This window comes from Ailuropoda melanoleuca, chromosome 11 (assembly GCF_002007445.2).
Source record: "Ailuropoda melanoleuca isolate Jingjing chromosome 11, ASM200744v2, whole genome shotgun sequence".
NCBI classification, from domain to species: domain Eukaryota; kingdom Metazoa; phylum Chordata; class Mammalia; order Carnivora; family Ursidae; genus Ailuropoda; species Ailuropoda melanoleuca.
This window is the reverse complement of record NC_048228.1, coordinates 30,054,453-30,074,375: the sequence shown is the minus strand read 5'-3', so window position 1 is coordinate 30,074,375 and position 19,923 is coordinate 30,054,453. Positions and strand designations below refer to the sequence as shown.

Below are 19,923 nucleotides of genomic sequence, written 5' to 3'. Positions count from 1 at the left end.
AGGGAGTACCAAACAATGACAATTCCAGAAAGCAGTTTTGTACAGTGTGAGCACGGTAACACCACCCCGCCCCACTGTCCACTCACTGCCCAACAGGACCTCACATCAAGGTTTACCTTCTATACACAGGGACTTAAGTCTTGTCTATTCAACATTAATTACTGGTACGAACAAGATATGCTGCTTTGGCTCTAGGATATAGAAACCCTCCTGAATTTCAGTTCAAGACTTTTTTTTTTTTTTCTTCATGAGCAGGGGGGAAAAGCGTTTTTAGTGTTTTGCATCTCAACTCTAAGGACAGGAAGTATGGGCAAGATATAAATTAGGGCTGACCTTATTAGTCAAAAGATTTGACTATATAGCCAAAAAGACAGTCAATGACGAGTTACCATATTCCTAGAATAAGTTGTTCATGCCAGTAGGAGAGTTAATCTTCTTTCAGCAGAGAGTAACTCATGACAAGAGTGGGCAAAATGAATATTGAGGAGATTATCTTTTTTTCCCGTCCTAAAGAGTTAAAACTGCCTACATCCATGGAGGGTAGCTTATTTTTCATTGAATTAAGCCAACACAAATGAGTTTCTTCAGTAAACTCTTATCTGTCTTGCTTATTCTGACTCACTTTGGCACAGGTTCTGAGTCATTTAACACATCAGCTGAATAAACACACAAGTGTTGTATTCAGTCTAAAACATAATCAACAAAAGGATCTTGGTTTGTTTTTTTTCTTTTTTGAATTCTCATTAGAAAATATAAATCTGGCCAGTGGTAATATGAATCTCCAACTTCCTCAACATTTCTGCTGTTTGCTGGCAGGAGTCGTTTTCTATCTACCAATTCTTCAAGTTGCTCTTTGTTGATTCTTTTTTCCTGTTGAATATTCTAATTACTGCTCAACGAATATATTCAACCAACCACCTGGCATATCTTCAGTTTTTCTTTTATCTTATCAGCTTAGTGTTTCCATTCAGGACGTTTTATCTCTGTGCAAAGACAGGAGTAGAAGCTGATGAGTGGATCAAGATATTACGCTGGAAACTGGTGAGTTCTAAAAGGCCTCTGGATGCCCAGTGCTCAGAAATTACATGTTGACGATTTCAAACATATTTCTATTGAAAGTGTCGGACTATCCCCAAGGGTCAATGGGATGCCCACTGGCACGGTTATGGAATAGTCTGTTCAGTCTCGTAAGACACAGAAGTCACGCAGACGGGGGTAAGAGAAGGACAGAGCTGCACTGGGATCTCAGGCCCAGAGCCTTAGTCTCACACCCTCAAGTACATTAGTCCTTGTTGAATGTGTAGCCTGGTCCAGTCTTGCCTGGAAGAGGACACGTGCGACCAGAAGGGCAGAGGAAAGCTGACATATTTCTATAGGAGAAAATCCTTTTAAATAGCCAGAGAAGGGAGCTTGCCATAAGAACTTAGCTTAGCTTCCAGTGTGTTACTTTGTGAAGATCAAGGACAAAATGTGGTTTATTTGATCTGCTTCCTATATACCTCCCAGGGGGGAAGACAAAGTGCTTATAAAAATTTACCAGTCTCATACATTTTTTTGTATATATGTTTGCAACTTAGTGAGTTGTTAAGAACTTGTCCTTAAAGCTTTCTGGAATTTTCTATAAATACCATATTGAAACCCTTGATGTTTTCAAACACAAACAATTTTTCCTAATTTGTTTTTATGTAATTAGCTGACATGTAGAAATGTCTTGAGTATTCTTTTCTAGATGCTGGGACTTTTGCTTTTGGCTATCTTTTCAGTTTGAAATCCAAATAAATATACCACTCATTTTGAGATAGTCCCAATGTATTTGAATATTCAGTGGGGAAATATTTTGCCACATAAAACATTTGCTCAGATATGAATCAACTTTTTATTCTTCATATTTTGTAATTATGCAAGTGACACATCGTTATTGGAGAAAAGTTAAGGCAAAAATATATCAAATTCACACACTTTCAGACTCCTCCTGTGCAAATAAATATTCAAAAACAAAAATGTAATCATTCTTTAGTGTTCTTTACCTATGCACTCCACTGATGATGTATTGTAAACATTTTTCCCATAAATAAATTTAGATCTAAGTATTCATTTTGATTCATTGAATAGTATTGCATTTTATGAATTACCGTAAGTGTTAGGCCAATTCCCAATTTGTACATGTTTTAGCAACGAATTTACAATATTTATCCTGAGAAAAATACAGAAAACCATACTGAAAACTGTCACGTGGTGATTAGTTGCACGGTGTCCTTAGTAACAGCACGCCGTATTTAATACCTGCTAAGTTTATGTTAGAATTGCTCAATAATCAATACACATGTGTATTTGCTTTATTACAGTCTCAAATAAGAAAGCAGCTCGACCAAAGGGAAGGCACAATCCGATCTCGGTCATTCATCTTTAAATAGACCTTTCCTGACCAGGATGCCCTGACCCAGGAGCAAGGTGGCATGGTCCCTGACTGATGCTGTGATCTGCAGCAGGCTTCGGAGGAAAGCTGACTGGGGATTTTTCTTTCAAAACAAATCAAAAGCAGATGCGGATTTGGACCTTGCAGAACCCACCACATTTGCGGACTCATGGGTCACTGCTTGCCCTTCAAGATGTCGTCGTCTCCTTGAGAATACCAAGCATCATCGTTCTGATGCGAACCGATGAACCACCAGCCCAGGCGTGCTCACTCATAGAATACTCATGTGAGAGAAGATGAAGGGTTTTTGTTTTCCCTCACTGCAGTCCCCAAACTGGTTGACATCAGTTGCTTGGAGTCCCATTCTGCATCACGGTCAGCCCATCTGACATCCGGGTCATGCTGTCCACCAGGAAGGGAACAGCTACGTACTCTGACTGCTTCTACAGAAAGTGCACGAAAATAGCAAACACCAAAAGACCAGGGGCGGTGGGGGGCGGAGGGCGTGTTGTTTTTGCTTTTTATTCTTTATACAGAAAACAAAACAATTTCCAAAACTAAAATGGGAAATGTTCACGGTTATTTATTTTCTCTTCGTTAAAGGCTCAGAAATCTAGGGGGTCCTTCCTTCCCTTCTAATGATAAACCTGTGAGAACTAAATGTCCTGTAGGATGTCAGGTAGGATGATAAAGATAAAGGAAGGTAAAACCTAAAAAAGTCTCATAATCATTTTTGGGGGAAAGGTTTTAAAACGTAAGAAAACATAAATCAAGGGTAGGGATTAAAGTAGTAGATAACTTGTAGTTTAATAATAATAATTGGCATGATTATTATTATAACAAAATAGAGCACTTGGAAGCACCAAGTTGTCTTCATCCAACAGTTCTGCACACAGACGGAGAGACTTCTCAAGCAGAGAAGAGTGTGCTATGCCAATCTCTCCCCCAGGGTGAGCTGTCCCTGTTGGCTCAGGGGAAGTAAGAATCCCCTTGCACTGAGATCGCTGAGCACCCTGAGCCCTTCTTCGAGAGCAACTTCTGTTGCCAGCTGAAGGAGCAACACTAAATCCACATGAAATATATGGTGATGTATTACACCGTATTTTCAAGCTAGAATAAGGGGGTTGAAATCGGGGAACAAAATGCTGGCATCCTGCGCTCATAGATTCTAGCCCCTTCTCTTATCTTTATTAATACTGCTTTTTTAGGTAGAAGTTTGAAGGGAGATAAAAGTGGAGGGAGACCCCAAAATAAAAGAATATGGTGCAAAGCTCTGATACAACATTGCTTTTGCAGTCCAAGTGCATACCTTGATAAGTAAGTTTCTTCTGTTAAACATCCGAGACTCAGAAGTTACATTAAATGCTTGTATATTTCAACAAGGTTTTTAATGTATCTTGTTACGTGTATCATATGAGATAAAGCAAAGGTCACGTTAAAATGTATTCTGTCAGGTTCACCAAGTAAGGAGTTGCAAATGAATCCTCATGGAGATGTGCGTTCAGGTTTTGTTTTCTTAGAGCCAAGAGTTTTTCTTTGCGTAGTAGATATTGTTCTTTTTGTAAAATATGTCATGTTTATTTATATTCTTTGGTTAAGTTTATTAAAAAGAGCATTTTGCTGTGCCTGTAATATTTTGCTATTAAATATACTTTTAATATCTGTAATTTAAAAAGAAATACAACTGATTAATGTCATAAATGGTCATGAAGAACCCACTTCCGTTAGACTGTGTGCTATGAAGAATTTGGAGTTGAAGAAATAGTCCCAGTCCTGAAGTTCTTAGTTAAATATGGAGAAGATAATACATACGTACACGATAATGTACAGAAGTAAATAAGACTAATTCCGCACATGAAGCACACACAGCTCTATGATGGAGAGTAGGCCTCGGCAGGGATAGAGATAGAGTCATTTTTGGAGAGGTTCTGATATGAAGAGGTCAAGCTCACCTAGCATATAACATAACATATGCTACATAAGTCACTGGAACTGCCTCTACTTGGGAAGAGAGTAGGCCAGAAGCAATACCACACTTCTGGAAGGGTTTCGAAGCTTAGTGTCACGTCAAGGACTTGAAGGATGCAGCGCTGGTGATACCCACTGTATCCTCGTGCAGCCCACCCATTTGGCCTGTGCAGAAAACAGACGGCTCTTAGAGAATGACAGTGGATTATCAATCAGGTGCTGACTACGACAGCAGCTACGGTTCTAGATGTGGTTCCGTTGCTTGAGGAGGTTAACACATCCCTGGTCCCTGACATGCAGCTATTGACCTGGCAAATGTTTTTTGCTATTAGTAAAGCTGACCAGAAGTGGCTGGCTTTATCTGGCCAGTGTTCCACTTTTCGCTATCCTACCTTGGAGGTCTATCCTACTTCAGCTCAGCCCTGTGCCATAATTTAGTCCACACTGACCTTGATCGCACTTCTCATACGACATTGCATGGGTCCACTGCATTGATGACATTATGTGGACTGGGCCTAAGGAGCAAGAAGTAGCAAGTATTCTAGACTTAGTGGTAAGACACTTGTTTGAGGATGGGAAATAAATTCAGCAAAAACTCAGGAGCATTCCACCTCACTGAAATTCTAGGGGTCTGGGGTCTGGGGGTATGGGACAGGTCAAGAGAGCCTTTGTCAAGTAGAAAATAACTTGCTGCATCTGGCCCCTTTCACAACCAAAAAAGAGGCACAATACCTAATGGGCCTCTTTGGATGTTGGTGGCAATAGATTTCTCATATTGCTCATGGAATTTGTTGGTTTTACCATGTTCCCCATCATCCTGAAGCAGCAGACCCGACAGAATGGGGGAATGGCCTTTTGAGGACTCAGTTACAGCACTCCCTGGGCGGCAACACCTAGCTGGGCTGGGGCAGTGTCCCCAAGTTCTTAGGCTGTGCTGGTCTAGAGGTTCTTGTTCCAGAGGGAGGAATGCTTCCACCAGGAGACACATCAATGAGCTATTCAACTGGACATTAAGACCGTTACCAGCTACTTTGGGCTCCCACCTCTGATTCCACAGATAAGGAAGGGAATGACGGTCCTGGCAGGGTGACTGATCCTGATGAATGACCAGGGGGAAACTGGGCTGCGACTGCACCATGGAGGAAAGAGTATGTTCACAACACAGGACGTCCTCTAGGGGATCTCAGTGCCACGGAGTCCTGTGACTAAAGTCAGCGGAAAACTACAATTCAAGTCAGGCAGGACAACCAATGGCTTGGATTCTTCAGGAATAAAGGTCTGGGTCACCCTTTAGGCAGAGCCGTGAGCAGCCGAGGTGCTCCCTATCAGAGCGAGTATGGAATGGGTAATGAAGGCGGTTAGAAACACCAGCTACAACTACATACTCGGACAAACAAGGACAGTGATTATTACATTTCTTCCTTGTTTTGTTATGAATGTTTGTGTGTACATATACAAATATGTATTATAAATACATACATATTAAGCACATTTTTTCTTCCCTCTTGTATCCTCTTATCATCAAACATAAGACGTATTAAAAAATGGTTAACCTTCCATCACAGCATTTAAACTGTAATATACGGAGGAGAAAAGTGAACATCGCCCAAGAACTCTGCGTCCTCTTCTGGGGAGAGCGAACACGTTCTCTGTATGTGGGTTAGTTGTTTCATGTTTGAACACAGAAATACAACTTGGTTACTGACTTCATTTGGAGGTTAAGTGTGCTTTCAGAAGCTGTCTATGATGCCAGGCTGACAAGGGTAGACTGGAGGGTGGTTCTAGGCGTTCCCTTAGCAGGCTGCAGTACCCGGTTTTCCAACAGACGGTGAAACTCCGTGCTGCTGTGCAGTCTGGACATGCGCTTAACGTCCATCTACAGCCCACTGGATTTAAGCACGAGATGACCCTCCATAACACGAGCAGGCCTCATCCAGTCAGCCGAAAGGCCGGCCTGGAGAGCAACACTGAGGTTTCCACGAGGAAACCGGAAGTCTTCTGCCTGCTCCTGCCTGAGGTTGCCCAGCCTGCTGGCCCGCCCCACGGACTTTGGACCAGCCACTTCCCACAATCACATAAACCAATTCCTCGAAATACATTTAATACATCTCTATCCTTCTGCTTCTGTGGCAATCCCTGACTGATACAATTTTCCTCTCCAAATACCCCATTGTCATGTTACTGTAAGTTTTGTTTGCTGGAATGTTTCATGATTTTTGAAGTGAAAAATTCAAAAACCACCAATGCATTTTACAGTGCAAAGGCTCATTTCTGGGATCCCTGTCCCCCAGGCACCTAGTTCCACTCCTTGGAAGCTACCAGTGTTACCAGGTCCTTCTCTACCACATACAATCAAACGTGAACGTGCACGTGCATTTTGTCTCCTTATATATAAACTGCAGCTACCATGCAATTTCACATCCTTCTTTTCTCAGAGAACATCACGTCTTGGATTTTTATCTCAGTAACTAAAGCACTTCTCCATTCGTTTTCCCACGTGCATTTGGAAGTTTCACAGAGATTGCCAAACAGGCCTTTATATATAAAGGGTATATAACAATATACGCTTCTACCAGCAAGGCATAAAAATTGCCTGTCCTACTTACGGAATAATCCTTTTCCCACTGACTTATGTCCTCCTCAAAATGTTTTAAGTCCTCATGTATCTACGAAAGTCTGTTTGTGGGTTAGTCTGTTATACTGTTCTAATTGTGCACCTAATCAGATTTATACTACCTTTCAAAAGTAGTTCATTGGGACCCCTGGCTGGCTCAGTCTTTAAGCGTCTGCTTTTGGCTCCGGTCATGATCCCAGGATCCTGGGAGCCTGCTTCTCCCTCTGCCTGCCGCACTCCCTGCTTGTGCTCTCTCTCTCTGTCAAATAAATAAATTATTTTTTAAAAAATTAAAAAGTAGTTCATCTAGTTTTGTATTAGCTTTGCAAACATCTCTTAATGATTTTCACCTACTTACTTTTCCAGATAAACTGTAGAGCAATTTATCTATCGCCTTCAAACAGAAATTTTCATAGCAGCAGTATTCACCATGCAAAAGTAGTGTTCACCATGCAAAGGTTAAAAGTATCTCCATTTATGACAGTTTCCTTTCCCGGGATTCTTAGGTATACAATCATCATTACCTGAAATTAATGTTCTACAGTACACATAAGCAACAATCTCCTGGACACTATGCAAGAAAAATCCAGATAATGGGAATTCTAGATTGTAACAGGCACAGCTCGTGCATTATTATGAACTATTTCTAGCTCCCTGATGGGCACACATGCCCTCTTGCCTCCATGTCCACGTAAAGGCTGTTGCTTTTGCCCCCCTTCTGGGTTTCAACAGCTTGACAGCTGGAGGGCTTTTTATCACAGCACTTCCTATACCTGTTTTTATTTACTGAGCTCTAAGTTCTTTAAAGGAAGGTACCACAATTTAGTTTCCTATCTGTATAGAAAGAAGAAGCAGGGAGAGGGGAAGAGAAGGAGGGAGGGAGCAAGCAGGCAGGCACCGCGCTGGCTGACTCCTCACTGCACAACTCCAGGGAGAGTGTTCACACACTGCACACGAGAGGCTCCCCTGGAGCACAGAAATAGGATGCGACCTGTCCTCCTTAGAATTCTGCAATGTGGCAGCTCTGGGACATGGCACACAGCAGGTGCTCGATGCATGTGCACTGAACTCCACCAGTGACAAACTCTGATTGTCAAAGAACCTAGGAGGAAACTAACAACTCTGAATGATGGACTGCCTTCCTGAACGTAAAGGGCATATTCTAGAACGAAGATACCTCTTTTGTAGAGATTAAATGAGGCTCATGGATAAGGTTTGCTTTCCAACTGACACTAGGTGAAACAATCTCCAAACCACTATCTATAAGCAACACTCGCTGCTTTTTCATGTAGTTGTGAGAGTGAATTCAGTTAATTATATTCTCTAAACTTTTAAAGGAAGCTGGAAAAGGAACCTATTTAGTGCTCAAACTATACTTTAAAAAATACTATTTTATTTATACTCAAGTATGAAAAAAAAAGGCTGTACTACCATGTTTACATACATACCAATACTGGAAGCAGAATTCAATCATGAATCACTTCTAAATTTTATAAAGAACACACAAACATTACAGCACCAATTGGTTATAGAAAGCAGAGTGGAGCAAATAAACCGTTAGCTATCATCTTCAATTTTCATTAAAGAGCAGCACCCTCTGAGAAGAATCAAATCAGTAATATTCATCTACATTGCAAAATACTATATACATACAAAAGTTAGTGATTGTACTGATTTTATTACTTTTACTAAGCTGCTTTATCTTCCTCACACTCCATGCTAAGAAATAAAACAATATAAAGAAAAATATGTCCTCATTACTACTCACAATTAAAAGGGTCTGCTTCACTCTGCAGGCCTGGGCATACTGTATAATAGGGGGCACTTAATGGCTCAAGTGGATCCGAGTACCATTTTGATTCTGACCCACTGAATAGAATCTCATGCATATTTGTGCCTGGGTTAACTCCATGGGAGCTGTGATGTACTGAACCATCTCCGTGGTATCCCCATATCTCACTACATCAGGAAAAGACCCTGCACAAGAAAAGGTATCAATCTGTCCATAAATTATATCTATGGGTTCTTTCTTTAGTGTCAGGTGGGAAAAGGGGCCCTTTCTTGAGTACATGGATACAAGCACTGTTGTGGTCTAAAGATTGCTGGATTGATATTGTGTCTGTTATAATGAAAATAAGGGGTACATCAAAACCACTGCCGGATTAAGAAACTTCCACAACTTGTCTCAATTCTTCAAATAACGGAGCAAGTTCCTTTTCTAGGCTGACAATGAGTCCTAAAACAGAGATTAAGAAAATTAGAACATTAGAAAAATGTTCCTGAAAAAGTCTTTGACTTAGATTTCCTCCTGTCAAAATTTAGTTACTAAAAAGCAAACAAGATCTAGCTTATTCCCCATAAATAAAGCAAAATACTGTAATTCTAACTAATCAAAACCCCTTTTCATTATGAAGTTTATTTTCATCGTCTATTATTAAAGTAAATAAATGAAAAATATTTATATGTATTAGAAGATAAAAAATGAATTACATGCACTGAAATTTTGTTAGTTTTGAAAAGAAAACTTTAATTTATACTTTATTGTTTCAAAATCTGTACTGATTCAGAAATGATCTAATATTTTTACTTAAAAAGGTACACTTTTTTCCTGAACAAATTTTAGTGGACTTTAACAAAAAAGAGGGAGACAGCCTGCTTCAACCTTGAGAAAAGAAATACTAGAAATTTATAAATTCAGGAAAGCTAAAGCATAAATGAGTATTTCAAGTGAAAAAATTAATTTTAAAGATGAACGGTAGGAGTATAAAACATACACTTCCATGTTTAAAATTCAGTGCTGAATCTGGGAGGCAAGGTAGTCTAGAAATGAGCATATCTACCGTCTCCTTAGTTTACCAGAGTGAAAAGCTCTATGTCTTATGTATCTCAGACACTGTTTTAAGCTCAAAGATCTTCCTCTATTTCACAGAATATTAAAAGCATCTGGGATTCTTAAAATATAATTCTGTACATTACCAAAATTTGTAACGACTGATGATTTAGTACGTGACGGTGATTTATCACAACTGAGGTCTAACATACTTTAAATATCAACACCACTCCTACCCTATATAGTCTACAAAGTGCTTTCCCATAGAGCATTTTAGTTTCAAACTATTTAGAAACGGAAGAGGTCTTCCACATCAAATCTATACCCTCATTTGAAAGATGAGGAATCTAAAGACAGGTTTCAGTGACAGCGGGACACAGACTCGCTCAAACAACTTGGAAAGAAAAAAACAGAAAAAGAATGCATAACAGTTCTAAACAGCAGCCAAACCTAAAGGAGTCAATACTTAAAAAAAAATAATCCCACTTCATCCAAAAGGGAGTATGTAAATTCCAGGACACAGTCGTTATTTTGAACATAAATATCCAGCGAAGGCTACTGGATAGAATGGGATCTTACGATCTGCTACAGAAAGCACAGCTTCCTGGTGTTTGTTCTCAAATTCTTCAACCCTCAGGAAGAACACATGTAAGTTCATTCTAGTCACACTCCTAGAATTCTCAATCACATTAATCTTGCCCACTATCATTCAAGGTTTTACAAACTCTAATAGATGGGTCTACATAGACTTGAACTCATCCTTGACCATTTTAAGTGTTTGGTTATCTTCTCCACTCTTTTTGTGTTTTCTTACGCTGTTTTAGTGTGAGCAAGATGTAGCATTCAAGGGTTGAAGATAATTTATATTTTCCTTTTTATCTTAAAGGATCACTTACCCATACAATGTCTCATTTGAACTAGAAAATAACCCCATGAATCAGAGAAAGCAGATTTTAGCTACATTTACAGCTAGGGAAAACAGAATTCACAGAAGTTAAACTTTTCTGGAGACCAAGAAATAGATGGTGGAGCTGGGCCATGAATTCAGCTTTTCTGACTCTAAATCTACTATTCCTGTCATATTAGACTGCTCAGATATGGTGTTACAAGAAATTAAAAGCTGTGTTTAAGGTAGTTAAAACACACCTGTATTGGCATTGCTGCTTGCTATGAAACTCACGACCAAAGGTAAACGATTGAATTGAACCACCTAAAAAGAAAGTAAGATCTAAATAATATGTTATTCAAATGAAATACCTTAATCTTTCAAAACTTTTATTTAAATGGCCAATGTGTAAGATGCTACCTACCATCATGTAATATGAAAGAGCTGAAAATAAGTATTTCCGTACAACAGACTTACTGAGTCTCTCTTAGAGACATTATCATTCCTCGGCCTGCAGAGATGGGAAGGCGGGACTACGTCATCATCGTCTCTTTAGCTCCCAAAGCCCAGCAGTGTGCCCATTAGTACATGGCAGGGCACCAGAAACACTTGATAATTAAATGGCTGAATCAGTATTTCTCATCCAAGTAGTTATACCTTCATGATTTTCCTGCTTCCTCAGTACCACTATTAATTTAAATTTGAGTTAACTTCAAATCAACTATCGTTTAAAAAAACTTAGCTTCGAGCTGACCCTTACCGATGAAATTAAAGGTCAAAAGCGTTGGTTATCTTCTGCCTAATACACATGAAAACATGAACTTAAAATAAAAACATCACTTGCGTAGCACCAGCAGTACATGAATCAAACTCTGCGAAACACTGCTCTAAGGCAGACGCTATTAAATTATTCCAAACAAGAAGATGCAGCTAGAGATCAAGGTATGTAGCAATGAAATTCTTTCACAATAACCTCACCCATTATATAGCTCTTCCAAACCAAATGAAGGCATTAGCAGCAATAACAAATTTCAATAACACTACTTAGCCATCAAGGGAAATTTTTTTATCTGTCACCACAAAAAAAGTACGTTATTTGAGAAATCACATTTGTTAAGCTAAGGGCACCATCTACTGGAGGTAACGGTGACCTGACTTCCCTTTTTAGGATAACGTGCTTTATTAATATACCTCTTAATTACTTTTCCACATTAATTAATTCCTGCTATAAAATGTAAAGACAATTACCACAATTCAACATAACCAATTTGAAGGCTAGGATTTCAAAACGCCACCCACACTTCAAAACTAGAATTTAGAGTAACAACATAAGCTTTTTCATATAGAAGACACAACAACAGTTGAAGGTAGCAAACCAGTCAATAATTATGAACCTACCTGGTAGGTGTTATAGTAACAGATGATACTTTTATTTTTTGAAAGTCCAAGTTTGCTCCCTTGGTCTGTTGCAAGGGCGAAAGTAGATAAGAAGCCAGGTCTCAACGCATGCTCTGGGGCACTATCATTGGCCACTGGAAATACAAACGATTTAAATAAAAATCATGCAGTGCATGCGATAGAATTTTACAGCACCCTTGCCGTTTTTTAACATAAATCAGTGAAAATATTGAGCTCAAGGGCTACTACGCTTCACAACACTGAAAATTGTATCACGAATTGGGTATCACCAATTTAGGTGAGAAAAACTGCTCAGTCAGAAATCGAGTGATCATAACCAAGGGAAGAAATACTGATTCTCACATTTTTTTTTGAAGAATATTGTTTATATTTTCTTAATATCTACTTTAAAACACAAATTAATCAGTATGTTTAATAAACTGAATATTCTGCTCAACCGAGAGCCAAGCTAGAATAAAACAGTGAAAGAAGCTTCCAGAAAACATTTGCTCTCATAAACCTATAGCAGTATCACTTATAGACATTAATAATTTTGCAGCTGGCCATCTGTTTTAAGTTTCTTTCACTCATTAAAAGGCCTGAATGGAGTTAGTTGTAGCTTTAACACAGAGATCCTAAGAAAGAACATTAGAGCTGGAGATTATGTTAATTTTGTTCAAAGCCCTCATCACAGAATTGAGTAAAGGCAAAAAGGCGGGGACTTACTTGCCCACGGCCACCTATGTTTTATGGTGGGTTAGAACGCACACTGAACCACACATCAGAAGATAATGGGTTCTATTGTTATCTTATCACTGACTCACATGCAACTTTGCACTAACAATGTACTCTGCACTTGACCATCTTTGTTTACTAAAATGAAAGAACTAAATTAGGTGATTTCTACACTTCCTTTCAATTCTAAGGTCTAAAATTAGCTGACATATGATAACCTCAGGTGGAAAAGAAATGGTAAACAAAATGTCAAGAAATTCATTTAATCTTTCTTTGGGAAAGCTATCACGGCGTCCCTACAGAACTACGAACATCTGTGTGATGATACCTTAAGACATGAATAGTAAAAATGCTCTTAATACACACTGACTCCGTGACATCATATATACTTGAAGACAAAAGCTGAGGGGTGCCTGGGTGGCTCAGTCAGCTAAGCGACTGACTTGATTTGGCTCACGTCATGATCTCAGGGCCCTGAGATCGAGCCCTACACTGGGATCCTGGCTCTGGCTCCAGCCAGTCTGCGTGTTCCTCTCCTTCCCCCCTACCCCTCCCCCTGCTTGCCTGCACATATGCTCACACACACTCTCTCTCTCAAATAAATAAATAAACTCTAAAAAAAAAAAAAAAAAAGCTGAAAATCAGGCAAAAAAAATTTCGTTTTCTAGGTTAACAAGCTTTTTTCTTTAGGTGAGAAAGTCTTGTTAGAGCCTCGTTAAAGTAAACTGTGAAGTTAAAAGTTTAAAAAATACCTTATTTCCAGTAAAGAAGGAGAAAGCAACAAAGTTTCAACAAAACAATGAACATATGTTAATTCAAATGTAAGGAGGTTTATCTCAAAACCACTAGCAGTAACTGATTAAAAAATATACATTGGGGGAAGTCTGGGTGTCTAATACATGAAGCTGCATACAGGCCCAGTCTCAGCACTGACATTTACTGATGTTTACCTTATACCGCTAATGTCTTTCAAGAAAAACTAGGCTTGTGATAAATCCACGCTTAAACTCTCGATGGTGACACAATCCATTCAACATGTAGTAAGTGATAAGCTCCAATCCAGCCTTCAACATACAAAAGCAAACATCTCCCGCCAAACTAAGGCCATCTCCTGGATTTATTGAAACAGCTTTTATATGCTTGCTTTCCACATTACTCAGACCTAAATACGTTTTTATTCAAAAGCAAACATGATACTGGCATGCAGGCGCTCAGTCTTACCTTTAATAACGGGGACTCCATCTCTATCTGACACAACAATAGCATGGAGTCCTTCAACGCTAGAAAGAAAAAAAGAAGTTAAAATATTATGAAACACTTCATTTTCTCAAAATATGCACCTCAAAGTCATTATAGGGATTTTCATGTATATTTCTGAAAATCTATGTCAACTCAGTTACTGACCTCATAAGTTTCCAGATGTCTGCCAAAACTTCCAGAAATTGAATAAACATGTGTATTATTAAAATCTTTACAAATTTATGCAATTTATTGATAACTATCTAAAACACAGATACTTCTCCATTATAACTGCTACTTATCTTTCCATTATTTATGAAAGTATGACAGGTTATCAGCAGTAGCTATAGTGACAATGGTATCAAGTGCCATCAAGATATCTGTGGGTTAGGAGAGCCTATAAAAGGGGGGCTGATTTAGACAAGTGGTCAGGGAAGGCTTCCCTGAGACAGTGATAACTAAGCTGAGATGTTATGGCACTGGTCAAGAGAAGAGGGGCAGAAAGACTGCTCTAGGCTGAAGGAACAGAATGGAAAGAATGAAGGTCATGTCGCAATCTTTTCAGCTATGCCTACATAAGAAGCAGTAACCAGAATGGTCAGGACTATAACCATCTGGTCCAGTCTAGGCTCTCCTACATTTACTATTTATGCTACCCCGGGCCAGTTACGAAACCTCTGTAAGCCTCTGTTACCAATACGGAAATGGGACAACTGTACTTATGTACCTATTGCACAATTTAATAAAGTAATGCATGTAAAGTAGAGGCTGGTACATAGTTAAAATTCAAAAATATTAATTATTACTAATTAGCATCAGACTGTCATCTGAGCACACTGACAATTTATTAGTGCAGTTTAAGTATTAACTCATTACAGAATTCCTAGAGCACAAAATTACAGTGTTAAAAATAGAATGGGAAAGCATTCTCAAACTTCCAGCCCCATAATCTCGTAATATCCAAGACTGCTACTCAGAAATATGTTCAACGTTCCTACTATAACCCAGATTATCCATTCCTTATTGTGTTAACCTTAATGTTTTAAGTTAGAAATGAGGAATAGTCATCTTAAGATACTGAAATTAAATTTTAAAGATCCAGTGGCAAAAACTTTTAAGTCAGAGAAGTGTTATTAAATTTTGAGGAAATGTTATAAACACTACCATTTATGAACCTCACGTTAAAAGTAAGAATGATGTTCATAGCAGCAATGTCCACAAGAGCCAAACTGTGGAAGGAACAAAGATGTCTTTCAACAGATGAATGGATAAAAACAACGTGGTTAATATATACAATGGAATATTACTCAGCCATCGGAAAGGATGAATACCCACCATTTGCATCGACATGGATGGAACTGGAGGGGATTATGCTAAATGAAATAAGTCAAGCAGAGAAAGACAATTATATTGTTTCATTCATATATGGGACATAATAGCGCAGAGGACCGCAGAGGAAGGGAGGGAAACTGAATGGAAAGATATCAGAGAGGGAGACAAACCATGAGAGACTCTGGACTCCAGAAGCCAAGCTGAGGGTTACAGAAAGGAGGGGGGTGGGGGGAGGGGGTGATCGGGTGATGGGTATTAGGAGGGCACGTGTTGGGATGAACACTGGGTGTTACACAACTAATGAATCGTTGAACACTACAACAAAAATTTGTACTATATGTTGGCTAACTGAACATAATGAAAAATAAAAAAATAAAATAATGTAAGAATGATGAAATAACCGTGTATAAACATTTACTGGTATTATTTTTTATTATCATTCAAATCTGGAATCATCTATAGATTAAAATGTGCTCTGTAAGGTTAATGTATAAAACAAATTCTTCTAACTAGGTTATATAAAAGTATATCCTACTGATACTTGCACACATAGAAACTACTTTGTACCGTTATCAACAGCAACATCACCTGAAATAGGAAAAAAAACTGGAAACCTGTCTATCAAGAAGGATAAGTCCAAAAAATCATGACACGCATACACAACAGACCACTCTGCAGCCATTAAAAACAAAGAAACAGCTCTTTGCATGTACTGGGAAGGACTGATCTCAAAGGTATATTGTTAAGTGAAAAAACGGTTTTGAATAGTGTATACAGGAAGTAAAAGTTTTATAAAAATAAGTGTAGGCATGTGTATGTATATGTTGTGATGGACTGAATGTTTGTGTCACCCCCCAAATTCATTATGTTGAAACCCTAATCCCAATGAGATGGTATTTGGAGGCGGGGCCTTTGGGAGGTAATCAGGAAATGGGGGTGGAGCCCTCAGATATCAGAAGAGTGCCCTTACTTAAGGCTAGAGAGCTAGCTAGCCCTCTTTCTACCATATAAAGATACGGGAAGCCTGCAATCTGCAACTCAGAAAGGGGCTCTGACCAGAACTGAACCATGCTGGCACCTTGATCTTGGACTTCCAGCTCCCAGAACTGTGGAAAATTAATTTTGGTTATTTATAGGAAATCCAATCTATGGTATTTTGTTATAATATCCTCAACTAAGATCCAAGTGTAAATGTGTAAATACGTGTGTTTATAGACATGCCTGTTTACAGGTGCATCAAATATCTTTGAATGGACTGGGTGCCTCTGAGAGGGGAACTGTGTGGCTGGGGGGCAGGGCTAGGAAACTTCTCACGATGTCCTTCAGTTAACTTCTGAATCTTGAACTTTATGAATGTACTGCCTCCTCAAAAGATAAGCAAATTAAAAAGCAGGTTAAGAGTACTACAAAAAAATGTTTAGAAATATCTCTGTCACCAGAGTTTCTTTTCTCTTAGTTTCAGTTAATTAACTTAAATGCCAACTAATGCACCAAAAGAGGAGGCAGAAATAAAGACTTTCTTTTTAATAGATTTTAAATTCACAGAGATAAATGCCCAACAAAGTAGAAATATTACTCACATACTTAAAATACCCACTTAAAGAAATCAGGTCACAAATATAAAAGGTGTTTCCAATTCCACACATGGTGAACAAAAAATAACACGAGTAGATTTTACTAATAGTTGAAAATAAGTATGCTGCGTTAATAGGTACACTGTATGCACTTCCAGAAGGAATTAAATGTTATGAAATATTCTGCAGACACCTAAACCTAAAGCTTAATAAAACAAACACTTTTATTCCAAAAAAACAAACGTTGCACTTGTAATCAGACATCATACTTCGTTTTATATATATATTAATGAAACATTTGGTTATTTTAAAACACAAAAAGTTGTGACTGTTAAAGCCTGAGCCTGCTTTGGGTCACAACTCGACTGAAAAATACAAATTCAAGGACTATATTTAGCAGGGAATTTAAAAATGAACAAAAACGTATTCTATTAAGTGCCTTGTTGAGAGGTATAGCGGTACAACAATTAAAAGCATGAACCCACAGCTCTGAAGCCAAGCTGCCTTCGTCCAAACCCCTTCATTTTACATACATTTAGCAACAAATCAAAATGTACATTTTACTACGTTTCTTTGTAAGTGTTCAATATTATTTCTTCATTCCTTTAGCTTTTGGGATACAATAAGCCTACTTTCAAGAAAAAGTCATGAATGAATATGAATCAAAGCAGCCTTGGTCATTATGGGGGAAACAAAAACCCAAACTAAATCGAAACACATGGTCCTAACCCCTTTCTTCCACTATAGAAAGATTTTCATCACACTTTTACAAATACGCTTTTTACAAATATCAACTGTGTTTCTGCTCCTATATTTTGTTGCCAGTGCAGTATTTCCCTCCATCCTACTGGTCAGTTTTACCATCCTTTAAATATTGCTAAACTTCCAGTGAGGCAGATACAAACACAGAAATCCTTCAGTTTGTACAGTTCCAATATGGACACATTTTAGTTCCCACAGTTGAATTAAATAACACTACTCCCCCTGACAGCATGGCTCAAACTTCAGGACATAGGGTATATTAAGTGAGTGATTGCATACAGTACAAACCCCACTAAGTCTTCATACAAATCACCATGTGAATAACTTTGTCAATGACAGATGCGCACTGTGTCAAGAACCAGTCCCATCACTGCTTTCAAAGCGTGTTGGTGACTGGTTCCTCCGTGTAGGCAGGGACGGTAAAACACGGAGTGTTATCTCCTTGTTGCCCAATGATAAAACATATGATATTAAAAAGAAAAACAGAACTGAAATCGGGAACTGGCTAATCAAGATGACATACAGCAAAGGAAGGAAAGGTGACAATGCTAGAAGTGAAATTCAAATAGAAAGTAAACCCTCGGAGAAGCAATAACGGGCCGAAAGAACGCCGACCCTTTCGCTGTGTGCACAAGACTTGCGGCCAGAGGAACCCCGTCCAAGCGCGCTCACCGACAGGAAGGAGGCACGGGGTGGCGATGAAAAGGACGACGCTATCCTAGAGGAAGGGACGCTGGCAAAAAACCTCGTACAGCATCGACAGTACAAAGGACAAAATGGTGGAAGCTGATCCAGTCTGAGAAAGGAGTACGTCAATTTGAAGGCACAGAAAAGATGCCTGCTCCTTACCTTAAGGTTGTCCGTTTCCTATATTTTACCGTGTATGCAAAGAAGTAGGAACCGTTCAAACTACACTTGAGGAGTTTTCTCCAAAGAAATAAACACTCTATTACTCAATAATTCCACTGTTTTAAAATTGCAGTGTATTAAACAAATACTGGTTTTAGCATTTGTTTCCATTCCCTCAAATAGAACCAACAAAAGAGGTTTTACGGTTTTGACAAAATTTTCTAAAGATCACAAAACAACTGTCCTTTCCCCAGGGACTACTAAGATCACTCTGGACGGTTTCAGCGCAGTCATTTTTATGGCCCTGCACTACTGTGCAAAGCCAGGACTGCCTTCTCATCGTTAGGCTGGCAACAGAATCAACTACTTAATGCTTCAATATTTCCCTCCTGAATATAATAGTATTTTCTTCTTGAATACAAACATACATAAATGAAACCCAGGAGATAATATTAATTTCTACTGGTTTGTAGTCAGGGTAAAGGCACAAGTCAACAGGCAAACCACATCAAACAATTCAGGCAAAAATCCAAACAAGAGAATTTTTTTTTTTTTAACCTACCTACAGAAGTAAACTGACATCCAAAACCTTTTTAAATTCACACATTTGGAGAATAAAAAAAAGAAGGAAAAAAAGAATCTCACCACATATTCTGCAACATTACACCTCAAAGGTTATTCAATTATGCTGGAATGTGAAAATGGAGGTCTCAAGTCCTATTCCTCTCTCTAATGTCCCTAACTCCAAGGTATTATTTTGCACTAAACTAAATGTGAATTTTAATACAATGAAAGTGACAAAGTCTTCTGAACCGCAAAAATATCTAAAAGGAAGTCTGCGGTCCTTCACACAGAGCCTAATTGAAAATGGTGCATCAAATGGACTGGGTGCAGGCATAAGCAAGCCTTGTGATTTTCCAAGTATGAACTGCTGTCTACATCTAGCATTTTTAGGTTATACGGACTCGGCAATTAGGTCTTAAAAGTTATACTAAAGGAAAGGCAAGTTCTAGGGTTTTTCCCCTTAAAATTGCTCTCACTACTTCAAAGTACAATCCAGTAAACTGCTATGATAGTACATTTGAAAAATTCTAACGTGGCAAGAAATCTGAGTTCTAGCCCTTTGGCATTCACAAGCCGTTTAATCTCAGCTGTCAAACTCAAATGTCAGCTCAAATGTCAAAGGACATTTCTTGTGCTACCTAGTGTTAAGTATTTGAAAATGCTAAATAACAATATAATATATACATACTCTTAGTCTAAAATAAATAGAAACAAAATGCTACATAAAATCAACGTATATAATCCAGAATTTATTTA

The 19,923-nt window shown here is 38.6% G+C and overlaps 2 protein-coding genes across 8 annotated transcripts in view; one reads left to right on the top strand and one right to left on the bottom strand.

Moving 5' to 3' along the window:
• The window catches only part of DAPP1 (dual adaptor of phosphotyrosine and 3-phosphoinositides 1), a 48,017-nt gene extending 43,972 nt beyond the window's left edge, over positions 1 to 4,045 (top strand). For 3 of the 4 annotated variants that reach the window (XM_034671466.1, XM_034671465.1, XM_019808751.2), the window contains 2 exons: positions 954 to 1,041; positions 2,346 to 4,045. In XM_034671466.1, the coding sequence (XP_034527357.1) occupies positions 954 to 1,041; positions 2,346 to 2,414 (157 nt within the window). In that variant the 3' untranslated portion in view covers positions 2,415 to 4,045. Of the gene's footprint in view, positions 1 to 933; positions 1,042 to 2,345 lie in introns of those variants that run through there. The other variant, XM_034671468.1, reaches the window with a different exon arrangement.
• LAMTOR3 (late endosomal/lysosomal adaptor, MAPK and MTOR activator 3) overlaps positions 1 to 19,923 on the bottom strand; it is a 49,599-nt gene that overhangs the window by 26,211 nt on the left and 3,465 nt on the right. For 2 of the 4 annotated variants that reach the window (XM_002928000.4, XM_034671469.1), the window contains exons 4-7: positions 14,069 to 14,127; positions 12,113 to 12,246; positions 10,975 to 11,038; positions 953 to 9,234 (exon numbers count right to left, since the gene is read on the bottom strand). In XM_002928000.4, the coding sequence (XP_002928046.1) occupies positions 9,161 to 9,234; positions 10,975 to 11,038; positions 12,113 to 12,246; positions 14,069 to 14,127 (331 nt within the window). In that variant the 3' untranslated portion in view covers positions 953 to 9,160. Of the gene's footprint in view, positions 1 to 952; positions 9,235 to 10,974; positions 11,039 to 12,112; positions 12,247 to 14,068; positions 14,128 to 19,923 lie in introns of those variants that run through there. The other 2 variants (XR_004628785.1, XM_034671470.1) reach the window with 2 other exon arrangements.